At 42.3% G+C, this 14,187-nt stretch overlaps 2 protein-coding genes and 1 long non-coding RNA gene across 4 annotated transcripts in view; 2 read left to right on the plus strand and 1 right to left on the minus strand.

Annotated features, from left to right (window-relative positions):
• ENOX2 (ecto-NOX disulfide-thiol exchanger 2) overlaps positions 1-2,546 on the minus strand; it is a 36,922-nt gene extending 34,376 nt beyond the window's left edge. For both annotated transcript variants that reach the window (XM_035123068.3, XM_088664534.1), the window contains exon 1: positions 2,206-2,546. In XM_035123068.3, coding sequence (XP_034978959.1) covers positions 2,206-2,401 — 196 coding nt within the window. In that variant the 5' untranslated portion in view covers positions 2,402-2,546. The remainder of the gene's footprint in view (positions 1-2,205) is intronic.
• Positions 2,139-4,427, plus strand: LOC148686576 (uncharacterized). Its single transcript, XR_015948655.1, has 2 exons — positions 2,139-2,277; positions 3,464-4,427. It is a non-coding gene; the product is annotated as an uncharacterized LOC148686576 (long non-coding RNA).
• A 1,488-nt stretch (positions 4,428-5,915) lies between these two features.
• On the plus strand, positions 5,916-7,789 carry GPR119 (G protein-coupled receptor 119). The gene has a single exon (XM_035123583.3). It carries the CDS (start codon positions 6,030-6,032, stop codon positions 7,017-7,019), a length of 990 nt encoding a protein of 329 aa, XP_034979474.1. The 5' UTR covers positions 5,916-6,029; the 3' UTR covers positions 7,020-7,789.
• Positions 7,790-14,187: the final 6,398 nt, after the last annotated feature.

Genomic DNA, 14,187 nt, shown 5'->3' on the forward strand with positions numbered 1-14,187 from the left:
TTTTAATTTGCACACCACCTTTCTATATCACTATACACATGGCGGTTTACAAGCTGAAGAAACAACAAAATAGACAGCAAAGATCACCCACCTACGGTAGTAGCAATCTGACATGTTCAGAGGGACAGCAGAGACTAGTGTATTTATGATATACAGTTTATTCCGCATACAGGAAACTTGCATCTTACGCAAGGGTTAAATGTCAGGGGTCCACTTGTGAACACAAAATAACCAGGAACTTTTGAAACTGTTTCTCACGCAAGTTGGAGGGCTGCTTACTGGGCTCTGAGAAGTTTGTTGGAACTCCTTCAATCTTCTGAGAGGCGGGTAATCCAGATGCCTCAGTTACTGGGCTTTGTGTAGGAGCTGCAAAGGATGCTGTGAAAGCCCTCATGCTGGTTTCCCAAAGCCGAGTAAGCAAGGTGTCAAGCTTTGGGAATGTGGCGCTAAGGCTGTGGCAATACAGTATCCCAGAACCCTCAAGCTGCCTTCTCAAAGCTGGATAACAGAGGCGCCAGGCTTTGGGAAGGAGCCATGGGGGTTGTAAAATGCTCCCAGAGCCCTTGTGCCTTCTTCCCCAAGCCCAGGAAGCAAGGAATACCTGCTGGGTACATAGGTAGAGTGGGGGGAAATAAATAGACAGCAGGGAATAGTGGATTTTCCCTGTTCTCCATTTATTTATTCTCCCCACCCCTATCAAACCTGCAATCACATAAGTTAAAGCAGTGTGGGATGAGAATTACCTGTACAGTATACACAACCTGAGCCGAAGATGGAGGGGCTCACAGCATTAATACCCCAGTCTTCTTACTTCTCCCATAGTCATAACCTTGGATTCAAACAGAAATCAAGCTTCTGCCTGTATCTAGTTCTAGTGCAGCTCTCAGCTCACCCAACTCTGTGGTTTGGGGCTTTCTCACTACTAGCCAGGGGACGAATTTCCTTTGTTATACTAAGGACAGTACAAAGAGCCATTAATTCACCAATAAGCTTGTCTGGCTACCGTAGTTCAGCAATGGGGATCCTCCATTAGAGTTTAACCCCTGCTGGATCCAGGACCCCAGGAATTATAAGGGACTCGGGGATCATGAAGACTAACCCCCAAACTTACAACAGCATTATACAAACTTTTTTGTTAATGATTGCAAAAATTTTACTTACACAATACAAATACGATTCTGGGCAAATAATTGAGAATAATTATAAACATTTATATACTGCTTATTCAAGAAGCTCAAGGCAGTAAAGATGGCTCTATAAGAAAGTATTTTCTGTGTTGGTTCCTTGCCTTTTGAATGCCCTCCCAAAGACAACTGACCTAGAAATCTCATTACTATACTGTTCTATTATTTGAGGGCAGGCAAAAATAATTATGCTCACAAAACTGCTAATGCCAGCATTACAGGCAAAAAAAAACCATTTCTATTTCTATATTCACAGAACTGCTGAGGCAAGCATTTTCTACTTAGAGCGGTTTGATTTCACCGCATCTGAATAAGCGGTTGCTGCTTTAGCTGTTGCTTTAAATCACTGTATTGTTATTATGATTCGCTTAAATAATAAATACTAATTATTATAAATATTTATTATTATCATTACATTTCACTTTTTTTGTTTCTCACTTCTCTACTAGCCACCCTGAGAAAAATACTATTTATGTTGAAGTTGTAGGATGCGAATGGCAGGTCACAGCAAACCTTAGCCCTACACAGAGAAGACCCATTGAGATGAATAGGCATGGGATAACTTAGTTCCGTTAGTCTGTTCAGAGGAGGGCTTAACTGGATCCAACCAACTAACTGACTGACTGACTGACTGACTTATTCATCTTCACAACAACTCTGTGAGGTAGGCTAGGCTAAGAAAGTACAGCTGGCTCTTCATGAGTGGGTCCGAGGATCTGAGATGAGGTTCTAGATTCAGAACTCTAACCACTACACCACCGCACCCAGTTGATTAAAAAGGCAAATATAGGGTCCAAACAGGGGGCAGCGATTGAGAGGAGCAGATCGTGGCTGCTGCACCTGGTAAATAGGGCCAATGAGCAAAAACCGGGGAGCTGCGCTCTTTGAGAGCGCAGGCCGCTGCCGGTTCCCATGACAACGGCGGTGAGACAACCCCGTTCCATCCACCCTCCCATACGATCCCGGCAGGACAGGAAGCAGCGCCCTGGCCCGCCCCGCTCCGTTGCCCAGCAACGCCCACCTGCTGGTCCCGCAGTCCTCCGACACCGATACTCCCGAAACATCCTTTCACCAGGAGGGACCCGCCGTTGCGGTACTTTCGCAACCCCCGCCTGCAAGCTGCCTTGCGCGACGTCTTGTTGATTGGCGGTCTCTAGGGGCGTGGCTTGAATACCCGAGAGCATGATGAGCAACCGTAGATTCGTGTGCGCCGCCATAGCTGCCAAGTTATCCCTTTTTTTAAGGGATTTTCCCTTATGCTGAATAGGCTTCCTCGCGAGAAAAGGGAAAACTTGGCAGCTATGGTGCGCCGCGCGGAAGGCTGGGGGGGGCACGGGGGCGGGATTTGCCGAATTTTAAAAGGGGGAAGTGTGGGGGTTAAGGAGGGAAATCGCTTCCGCCTGTTCTGATTGGCTGCTCGAGTTCCCGTGCTGCGAAGGCTTCTGGGAAATGTAGTCTCAAGGGACTCCGCAGGGCTCAGAAGAGATAAGGCTGCTCTGGCAGCATGTGTGCATGAGTATGGGGCAGAACGTGGCACAGATCAGATGAGGTTTGTGCCTGTGTTTGCTTCAGCTTTATATGCCCCTCCTTATCCCCAGCACTCAATTCAAGTACGGTTGTGTTTTTTAAAAAAAATAGTTTTTATTGTTTTATCTTTTTGTAAACCGCTTTAAGCAAACAGTCTATAAAGTTTATGAAAAAAATAAATAATGTGGTTAACTATATGTTATTGTTTTGAAGAACAAATAAAACACTATGTAAAGGGAGGGTGTGCAATGCATCTTCGATTTTCATTCATGGGAATGCTATTCTCATACTGACATCCAAAGTATAGAGGAAGCACAATAAATGATTTCAATGCTGCTAAGGGAGCACGGAAGAGTTCTGGAGAACTCAAAAGCTCATGCAATATTAATTTACTTATTTATTATTGTTGTTGTTGTTTAGTCGTTTAGTCGTGTCCGACTCTTCGTGACCCCATGGACCATAGCACGCCAGGCACTCCTGTCTTGCACTGCCTCCAAATATTTCTGTTAGCACTTAATATACAAAATCCCTAAGTGCTCTGCATAGAAACAATATAAAGTATTGAGAACCAAACTTTGTAACCGAAAATGCAGAGAAATACATCAGTAAACACATAATCCATTGATAAAACATTCAATTAAATATAAATAATAAAACAGCAGCATGATGAATCTTAAGAGCAAAGGAAAGCCTGCTTAAATAGTAGGATCCTCAGAAAGTATATTAAATTTTCCATTCTTTCTTCCCCACAGACAACACACTGAAGGTTGTTCCAATGACAAAGAACTGAAGATACTGCAAAAAATTAGGGTCCATCAGTTTACATCTCCATCCTGCAACATTCTCAGAGATGATCTGGAGAGTACCATGCAGTCAGGAACTCTGTCATGTTATTGAACTAAGTGGTTGGAAACAGTTAAATAAGAAGACATGCTCATGGTTTTTCTCCCTATTCTTTTAAACTAAACCCCAATACCCATCTATAGCTTCCTTTATAGGGTCAGTTCCAAGAATCTTACTTGATTTCAAACTCTCAAAAGAACTTCATTTCTGCTTTCTTTGAAGATGTGGCCATTTTCTTTTAGAATTCTTTTGTTTCTGCAAGGGGTTAGTGGGTCCTATAAGATATCCCAAGTGGAATGTTATTAAATAAAGTCAATGGGGAATATCTTCATGGCCCCCCCACCCGACAGTTGCTGTAAAATTCTAATGTCCTCATCAAAATTCACAGGAAACTTTTACGCTAAGGTTAATGGCTTCCTTCTGATATTTTGCAACCTTTTGGTTGTCTCACCACCAGCCAATCACAGCTCACTCCAGGACAAATAGAAATGAGAAGACTCTTAACTGATACAAATCAGCTTCAAACGTTGTACAAACCTGCTTAATGTTTGACTGTATCATTTACGTTGTCTATACATGAAATGTTTATTGGTGTGTGGTACCAAGTGGTTGTTACAAGTATTTTCAGAAATGGAAAAAAGTTACAAAAATAAAATTTAGGTATTGCACATAGTGTGGGTGTGCATGTGGGTTTCGTGATTCCCTCACTAGCTTGTAGAATCATGTTTGTGAGGAGAGGCCATGTGAACTTGTTGTTGAGATTTGGCTGCCAAACCATGCTTTAGCCATAACATCAGCATCAACCCAATGTACACAAAAGTAATTCCTCATTTGTATATTACATAATGGAAAAGCAAATAAAGAGAATACAAATCTTGTTCCTGTATGTGGCACAAGAATTCTAGCATAAACTACATTTCCATACCACTAATTGCCCTGTTTCTGGGCTTCCTATAGGCATCTGATTGGCCATTGTGAGAACTGAATGCTGGATTACAGGACAACCACCTCGGGTAGCAGAATCCACAGGGGCAGCATATTCCAATGTAGATCTTTATTCCACTCTATCCCTGCCTTGTTCCTGATGTAGATCCTCACTCACTGCTTCTTCCTTAGCAAGGGGAGGAGGTGGGGAGGCAGCACTTTGTGGTTTGTCTCAGGTGCCAAAATGTATTGGCCCAGCCCTGCTGGATTAAATAGGCCTTTGAACCTACCCAGCAGGGCTCTTATATACTAAGTGAACATCTCCATAATCCTCCCCCCTCTTATTAGGAGACCCCTATTTCCCTCACAGAGTGCAATTTTCAGGTTGTTTTTTAGGGCTGGATGATATAGCAATATATCATCCAAAACTGCTTTGAAGTCCTTATCATGATATCGGTTTCATGATTTTTGACCAGGCAATATATTGCAAATCATGGTGTGTGTTTGTGTTATGCAAAAATCATGATGTGGGGAAAACCATGAAGCCAGCCTCTACATAGCTTCATCTTTATTTCAGACATCGTGATATGATGTCTAGCTGGTGATATATCACAATATTGGGGGGGGGGAATCACCCAGCCTGGCAGTTTGATTATCAGTCCTTCTTCCCAGCGAACTATGAGAGTTGTAGCTCTGTGTGAAGAATAGGGGGCATATCCTAACAACTCTCAGCACCCTGAATAAATACAGTTTCCAGGATTCAGGTGCAGGGTAGTCACAACTTTTTAAAGTGGTATGATACTGCTATGATTAGCTTACCATGCATGGCTACTCAAGGAAATGTACAAGCAGAAAAAGAGTTTTCTGTCAAGAAAACTTAGGAATGTAATACAATACAATACAGTGGTACCTCTACTTACGAATAACTCTACTTAAGAATGTTTCTACTTACGAATGGAGCTCCGTGCGCAATCTTGGATGCGGTTTAGATACAATTTTTTTTTTACTGACGAATTTTTAGATAGGGTTGCTTCGACTTATGAATTTTTTCTCCCAATGCATTCCTATGGGATTCGACTTACAATTTTTTTCGACTTAGGAATGTGCGTTCGGAACGCATTAAATTCGTAAGTAGAGGTACCACTATACAATACAAACTGATGGCTTCATCACAAAGGCACACTTTTACACTGGAACTGAGAGACACACTGTCAGAGGCATATAGAGAAGGTGGCCTTTGCTTGTACAGCAAAGTTTCAGGAAGCATTTCCCCTCTCCTCTCTCAGGTTGTCTGGAAACTGGGGGAGGGACTAGACCTAGCACCTGGACAGGTATTGCCAGTATGAACTTTGCAAGGCTAGTGAGATGAAGGTGGCAGAAGGTGCTAGGCTCTCAGGAAACAGCAAGACACTCATCCAACACATCATATCCTGGTTTTGATTTTTTTTTTTTTCCAAATAAGTTCACAAGCAAGGTGGTCTCCCTGAGAAGCAGCTCGGTTTGCTTGTACTGACAGCAGAGCTCCTTTCTTCTGGTAAAGAAAAAACTGCCATGGGAAATGTTGGATTTGGGGTAATCCTTGCGATCCTGGCCTCCCTCATCCTAGTGATGAATGCTCTGGTGGCTGTCGCACTGGTACGGCTGATCTCGAAAGGGGGCTGCCTTGGGCTGTGCTTTGTTTTAAATCTGGCTGTTGCTGACTTCTTGGTTGGATTTACCATCACGAGTCTGATCACAGAGGAGCTGTCCGGCCCTGAGTACCAGACGCCCCGAAAGCACTGCCTCCTGAGAATGGCCTGCATCACCTGCCCCTCAGCTGCCTCCATCTTCACTGTTATTCTGGTCACCTTTGACAGGTACTTGGCTGTTAAGCACCCTTTCCAATACTTTAAAATCATGCGGAGCCCAGTTGTTGGGGCTTGCATCGCAGGGCTCTGGCTCTTAGCCTGCTTGGTTGGCTTCCTCCCTGTGATGGCTCACAGCTTCCAGGAGCACAGCTACAAAGGGCTCTGCACCTTCTTCAGAGTCTTCCAGCCCACCTACATGCTCACTTTCTTCTGCGTGGCTTTCTTCCCAGCTTTCTTTGTTTTCATCTACTTCCACTGCCACCTGCTGAAGATCGCCTCCCTCCACGCCCAGCAGATTCGAGAACGGGAACACATTGGACTGGAGGCAGCTGTCCGAGTCCCTCAGCCCTCCAGCGACACAAAGGCTTTGCGCACCATCACCATCCTGGTGGGGTGTTTCGTGCTCTCCTGGTCACCCTTCTTTGTCGGGAGCATCGTGCAGGTTGCATGTCAGCACTGTTACCTGCAGCGCCTCCTAGAGAAGTATCTCTGGGTGATGGGCTTGTGTAACTCTTTGGCCAACCCCTTAGTCTATGCCTATTGGCAGAAGGAAGTGCGCCTTCAAATCTATCAAATGTGTTTGTGTGTGCGCAGCAGGATCTTCCCCTTGTTCCATGCTGACAACCGTCTTCCTAATCCCAGCAGGGTTGTGGCTGCAGTGCATGCCATTTCTCTAGCTCAGCTTGAGGAGTGATCGGTAAGAAAAGGTCCTGTGGGGAGTGTTGTTTCTTGGGTGTGTTCTTTGACCCCTTTCACCTGGAGAAGCAGGGGCAAAACTAGGCTTTATTTCACCCGGGTCAAAGACCCAGTTTAGCACACACACACCCTGCATATTTGCGCGCGCGCACACACACACACACAGGCTGGCAGCCTCAATGGCGCCCCTCTGGAGGCTTCACCCAAGGCAAAAATCCTGGCTAGCTCCAATGTCGCTATAGCTCTCACTGGGAGAAACTCTTGCATTGTGTGAGACTGCTAGCAAAAATATAATTTCACACTCTCCACCTCCAGGGCAACCTTTACTGGGCAAGTTACCTTTGGAGATGAGAGTGTAAGAATCAATGTATAGTGTCTCTGTGGAATCTGTTGCTTTGAAAGATGTACAGGTTGAGCAGGCAGTGCAAAGTGCAGAAGCAAGCACACGCTGATATTTTTTGAATATGCCAATAAGCCAGGAAAGCTATTGGCATGGCAATTAAGCAAAGATGGCATTAAAAACACTATTAATAAATTAAAGATTAAAGAAAAGACTATTGATACTCTGAGAGACATTAGAAAACATTTTTTTGTGAAATACTTTACAGACCTATATCAGATCAGACAAGAGAAAAGAGAAGAAATTGAAAGTTATATAAGACAAAAATTCAAACAGGAAAATTTATTACATTAAATACACCAGAAAATTTCTTTGAGGTCTCTGAAGCAATTAATAATGCTAAAATAGGGAAATCACCAGGACCGGACGGCCTCAGGCCAAATATTATAAGAAGTTACAGAAGCTGGTAATTATCCCATTACTGAATGTAATGAATGGAATTATGGAAAAGGGGAAGGTACCAGAAACATGGAAAGAGGCCTACATAACTTGCAGGATTCTTTCCAGGTCGACAGATGAAGGACAATATTGGGAATATTATTGATGTAATAGAATACCTGGAAGAAAGAAATGAAAAGCAAGCAGCATTGAAGTTTATTGATGCGGAAAAAGCATTTGAGGAAATGAATTTTGGAGAGAAATTTAGGAAAGGATTAGAAGCAATATATTCAGAACAAAATTCCAGATTAATTGTAAACAATGTGATAACAGAGAAATGTAAGATACAGAAAGGGACAAGACAAGGCTGTCCCTTGTCACCTTTATTGTTTGTTTGTTTGTTTGACATTAGAAGTCCTGGTGAGAAATATTAGGGCAGATGAAACTATCAGAGGTATAACAGCATATAAACTGAAGGCATGTGCTGATCATATTGTAATAACAGCGGAGGATCTGAAAAATTCTCTTCTGAAAGAGAGAAAATTCATGAATTTGGACAGGTGGCTGGCTTTAAGTTGAATAAAAATAAAAACTAAGTTGATAGTGAAAAATGTATCAGGAAAAGATAAAAAAGAGATTCAACAGGACTTAGAAATATAAATTTACAAAAAGGTTAAATATCTGGGGATATGGATAACAGCTTACAATATTAATGTATTTAAAGACAACTATGAAAAGGTATGGAAATAAATAAAGAAGAATTTAGAGATTTGGGGACGGATGAATTTGTCACTTTTGGGAAGAATACCGGTGATTAAAATGAACATATTGCCAAAAATGTTATTTCTGTTTCAGTCAGTCCTGATGATAAGCAATATGAGATGCTTCAAAGAATGGCAGAAAGATATTACGAGATTTATCTGGAAGGGAAGAGGCCGAGAATAAAATATAAACTTCTTACAGATCTTAAATATAGAGGAGGTTTCTCCCTAGCAGATTTAAAGATATATTATGAAGCATCCTGTATCTGTTGGATTTGGGACTGGATTAAATTAGAAAACATGGACCTTTTAGATTTGGAAGGACACGACAATAGATTTGGTTGGCATGCGTATTTATGGTATAATAAAGCCAAAGTGCACAAAGAATTCCAGAACCACATAATAAGAAATGCAATTTTAAAAGTATGGGAGAGATATAAGGATTTATTAGAACAAAAAACACCATGGTGGATCTCACCAACAGAAGTAATATCAGTAAAAAATGTTAACATGAGGACTAAATGGCCAACGTACAGAGAGCTGTGAACAGAAGTGGATAATCAATTAAAGTTTAAAGATATCGAGGAAATCAGAGAGAAAGTAACAGATTGGTTACAATACTTTCAACTAAATGAAACTTTTAAAAACGATAAAAAGAAAGGATTTAGTTACACCATAAAATTACTGTCAAAAATGTATAATTTGCTGTTGGAATGGGAAACTAAAGATAAAGAGGTTAAATGTGTAATGATAAAGTGGGCAAAGGATCTGGGACATAATATACAAATGAATTATTGGGAAAAACTTTGGAAGGTAGATCTCAAATTTACTGCATGTACCACACTTAAAGAGAACTATATGAAAAGGGTGTATCAGTGGTATATAACACCAGTAAAACTTGCTAAAAGGTATAAAACAAGTTCTAATAAGTGTTGGAAATGCAGAGAAAAAGAGGGTACATTCTATCATATGTGGTAAGAATGTAAGGTTATTAAAAGTCACTGGGAAATGATATATAATGAATTGAAGAGAATATTTAAGTTAAGAGAGTACATTCTATCATATGTGGTAAGAATGTAAGGTTATTAAAAGCCAGTGGGAAATGATATATAATGAATTGAAGAGAATATTTAAGCTAACTTTAAAAAAAAAACACCAGAAGCTTTTTTTTATTAGATGTAACAGGAACAGAAGAAATTATTTATGTACTCCACAACAGCAGCCCGGATCCTGTTAGCCCAAAGATGGAAAGAAGAACAGTTGCCAACAATAGAAGAATGACAAATAAAACTTATGGAATATGCAGAAATGGCAAAACTGATGGCAAAACTCAAGAGACTCTGACCATGAGAAGTTTAAAAAAGAATGGAAAAAAATTATTGTGTACAGTATGCGTAGAAATATTGTAAACAAGCTGGTACATTGACAGGGTTAGATTAAGCATTTGTAAGGAGTAGAAAGTGATAAGCAGTAACAATTGGATAAAAATGATAACAGAGAATGATGTGAGATGCAAAGAACCAGTAGAAGTGGGTAGAAGGAAGTCTTGAGGTTTAAAGAACCTCAAAAGACAACTTGTAAAATAACAGTATTCCTTATTAAAAGTTCAAATATTAGATTGTGGTTTGATTTTTGTATCCTTATTTTATTGTCTACTATCTGTGAAAATTAATAAAAATTTATTTACAAAAAAGTGATGCCAGTACTAGCCTTTAATTTCAAATCGCCTGTCCTCACCCCATAGATACAGATATATTCCAGATGGCATATGTTCACAGTCTCAAAGGAAGCTGCCTTAAACAGAGTCAGACCACTGTCCATCTAGGTCAGTATTGGCTACACTCTCCAGAGTTTCAGTCAGAGAACATTCCCAACCCAACCTGGAAGTGTCAGAAATTGAACCTTGGGATTTTCTGCATGCAAAGTAACAACAACAACAACAACAACAACAACAACAACAACAACAACAACAACTATTTATTTATTTATACCCTGCCCATCTGGCTGGGTTTCCCCAGCTACTCTGGGCGGTTTCCAACAGAACATTAAAATACAATAGTCTATGAAACATTAAAAGCTTCCCTTCAGATGTCTTCTAAAAGTCTGGTAGTTGTTTTTCTCTTTGACATCTGGTGAGAGGGCGTTCCACAGGGCGGGTGCCACTACTGAGAAGGTCCTCTGCCTGGTTTCCTGTAACTTTGCTTCTCACAGCAAGGGAACCACCAGAAGGCCCTCAGAGCTGGACCTCAATGTCCGGGCAGAATGATGGGGTGGAGACGCTCCTTCAGGCATACTGGACCGAGGCCGTTCAGGGCTTTAAAGGTCAGCACTAACACTTTGAATTGTGCTCAGAAACGTACTGGGAGCCAATGTAGATCTGTCAAGACCAGTGTTACGTGGCCTGCTATCCTACTCAACTATGGCCCTTAGGGTGTCTGTCACCTGCATCCCAAGATGCCTGGAACAGCAAACTCCCACTACTGTCTGTTATCTCCTATCTATAAGCACATCTCCCCAGATGCTGCCCCTGCAAGCAACAGCAGAGCAGAAATACAGTGTTGTTTGGAAGCATTGAAGCATAAGGCTTTCTATTTCATACCCAGCCAGTTTATAATGGAGGGAGGAAGTCTGAAATAAATCAACCGCTTTGCTTTGACGCAAGTGGCAGTTGGGGGATATAAGATACATTAGTGAAGTTTGTCCGCCCCTCCTAACATTACCCCACATCCTGAACGGCATGTAGGACAAAGTGCAAGATAGCTGAGAAAGGTGCTAAAGATGCACATCCTGGGCAAGAGGATGTCCCTTGTTTTCTTTGTTTGCTTCTTTGTTTGCCTTTGCACCCTGCCTTTGCCTGCTGGCAGGTGGTCACCAAAGATTGACACAACCACATATTACATTTAAAGCACATAGCTCCCCTCCCTCCAAATATTGGGAGGTATTTTGTTAAGGGTGCTGAGGATTGTAGTTCTGTGGGGAGGGGGTAAACTACAGTTCTCAGGTTTCTTAAAGGGAAGCCATGATTGTGAAAGTGCTGTACTATAAATGTATGGTGTGGGTGTGACCTTAGATCAGTGTTTCCCACACTTGGGTCTCCAGCTGTTTTGGGGCGACAAATCCCATCATCCCTAGCTAGCAGGACCAGTGGTCAGGGATGATGGGAATTGAAGTCCAAAAACAGCTAGAGACCCAAGTTTGGGAAACACTGCCTTAGATGGACCTCCTGTGCCAAGGAGTTCTAGAGCAGGCACCCCCAAACTGCGGCCCTCCAGATGTTTTGGCCTACAACTCCCATGATCCCTAGCTAACAGGACCAGTGGTCAGGGATGATGGGGATTGTAGTCCAAAACATCTGGAGGGCCGAAGTTTGGGGGTGCCTGTTCTAGAGTCTGTAGCCACCAATAAACCAGAAGAGGGCGACCAAGATGATCAAGGGTCTGAAACCCAAGTCTCATGTGGAGCGGTTGAGGGAACTGAGTATGTTTAGCCTGTATAAGAGGATATTAAAGGGGGATATGATAGCCATCTTCAAACATCCCAAGGGCTGTCACATGGAAGCTTGCTTTTTTCATGCTTCGCAAAGTAGGGCTCAAACCATTGGTTTCAAGTTACAAGAAAGGAGATTCTGACTAAACATCAGGAAGAACTTTCTGACAGTAAGAGCTGTTTAGACAGTGGAACTGTTTCCCTTGGGAGGTGGTGGTCTCTCCTTCCTTGGAGGTTTTTAAGCAGAAGTTGGATGGCCACCTGTTGTGGATGTTTCATTTGAGATTCTTGCATTGCAGGGGGTTAGACTAGTTGACCCTCGGGATCCCTTCCAACTCTAAAATTCTATGATTCTCCATTATCATAAGAACAGAAGAAGAACTATACTGGATCAAGCCAGAGTCCCATCCAGCCCCAAAACCTGTTTTTGCAGTGGCCAACCAGATGCCTATGAGATGCTCATAGGCAAGACCTGAGCCACAACAGCACTCACCCCACTTTTAATTCCCAACACTACAGCTGGTATTCAGAGGAATACTGCCTCTGGCAGTGGAGGTAGAACATAGCCTTCTTGGTTAGTAGCCACTGGTAGCATGTTTCGTATGGGGGATAATAGCTATTTGCAGGCCTTATCATATCTGCCAGATGCCTTGAGACTATGGGACTGAGGAGGGAACAGCCCGGCCTCAATACCCAGGACAAAGGATCAAGTTTCTGGGTGTTGTGTATCGCTTCCTCTGCAATAATAAACGAATCATGATGACCCCATCAGCTGCTCTTGGGGCAGATTGCCAGAAGGCACAAGCTACTTTGCAGACTTTTAGGCAAGATTTCAGCATTCCCTCCAAATCTCAGGATAGTCATCCCAGCTACAGCTGAGGCAAGAGCCACAACCCTCTGTGTCAGCATTAAAGAAGGGCATCTAAAGTGCTTTTTTGAGGCAGAAGCACATGATGAAGGCACAGTGTGGTGGTCTAAGACTTGCCTTTAGGTGATGTGCAGCATGTCACCTACTTCAACATGTAGTAAGCAAGACCTATGTTTGAGAGCATTCATGCAAAAACACTATGTCAGCCTATAATACGGTAACAACAAATGCATAGAAGTAACCCTACTTCCACTGATTTCAGTGAATCTGCCCCAAGTATGAATAAGTCTAGATCCAACCCAACAAATAAAACAAAACACCACAGACTTTGTAAAGAAAGGTCAACTGAACAGCTATATCACTGTTCCTCTTCCATGGCACTGGCTTATTCAGAGTGGCTATGTTATTGATCTTCAGGACATTGTGCAGTTTGCTCCATAGAGTTAAACGATTTTGACTTGGAACTGCATCCCTCACTTCTTTTAATAGACAATGAGTGCTTAAAAGCTTCCAAGCTGGTGTAAAAAGCAGCCCTTGATCCCAGAGCAGAAAGAAACTCCGCTTTCTTATTCAGCTCAAAGGTGAAAATGGATTGCAATGTGCATTTGGAAAGAAGGAACTGTGCTGTATAAAAATTAGTCAGATGACATAGCCTATTAGTCAAAACATTGGATCAATTTTGTCCACAGCAGTAGCCTTCAACCTTTTTAGACACAGGACTCATATTTAATGCATACATGCATTTGAGGACCCATTTATTAATTTACCACCATATATTTGAATGCGGTAGCACTGCTGTTGTGACCCACCTTAGATCAGACCACAACACTGTAGTATCTCCCAACCTTATCTAGACATGCCAGAGATTGAACCCAAGACCTTAATGCAAAGCAGATGCTCCAATGCTGAAGTATAGCCCTTCACCCTAAGTCACAGGTTGGGAGGAAAAAAGACCTGGGGGCTGAATTTCATGCTCCAGGCCTATCTCCCCAAGCAACATCACCCCATCTCAAGTTACCCGCACTGTCTCTGCTTCACATCCAGAGTGTTTTTTCCTGGTTGGAACTCAGGTAAGACCTATTGCTTTTCTGAATGGAGAATACAGAGGTGTCTGTTTATAAACTAGCCTACTGCATTTGTACATAGGTAATTTTTACACGTGTTACTTTGTTCACTTTTGCCTCTGGCTCCACTCACCACTGCCATGTGACCCCCGGAAGGTTGCCAGAAGGGAATATGGCCCTTGGGATGATCATTTTTCTTCCCTTGCCCT

Source organism: Zootoca vivipara, chromosome Z2 (genome assembly GCF_965207765.1).
Source record: "Zootoca vivipara chromosome Z2, rZooViv2.hap1.1, whole genome shotgun sequence".
In the NCBI taxonomy this organism is placed as follows: domain Eukaryota; kingdom Metazoa; phylum Chordata; class Lepidosauria; order Squamata; family Lacertidae; genus Zootoca; species Zootoca vivipara.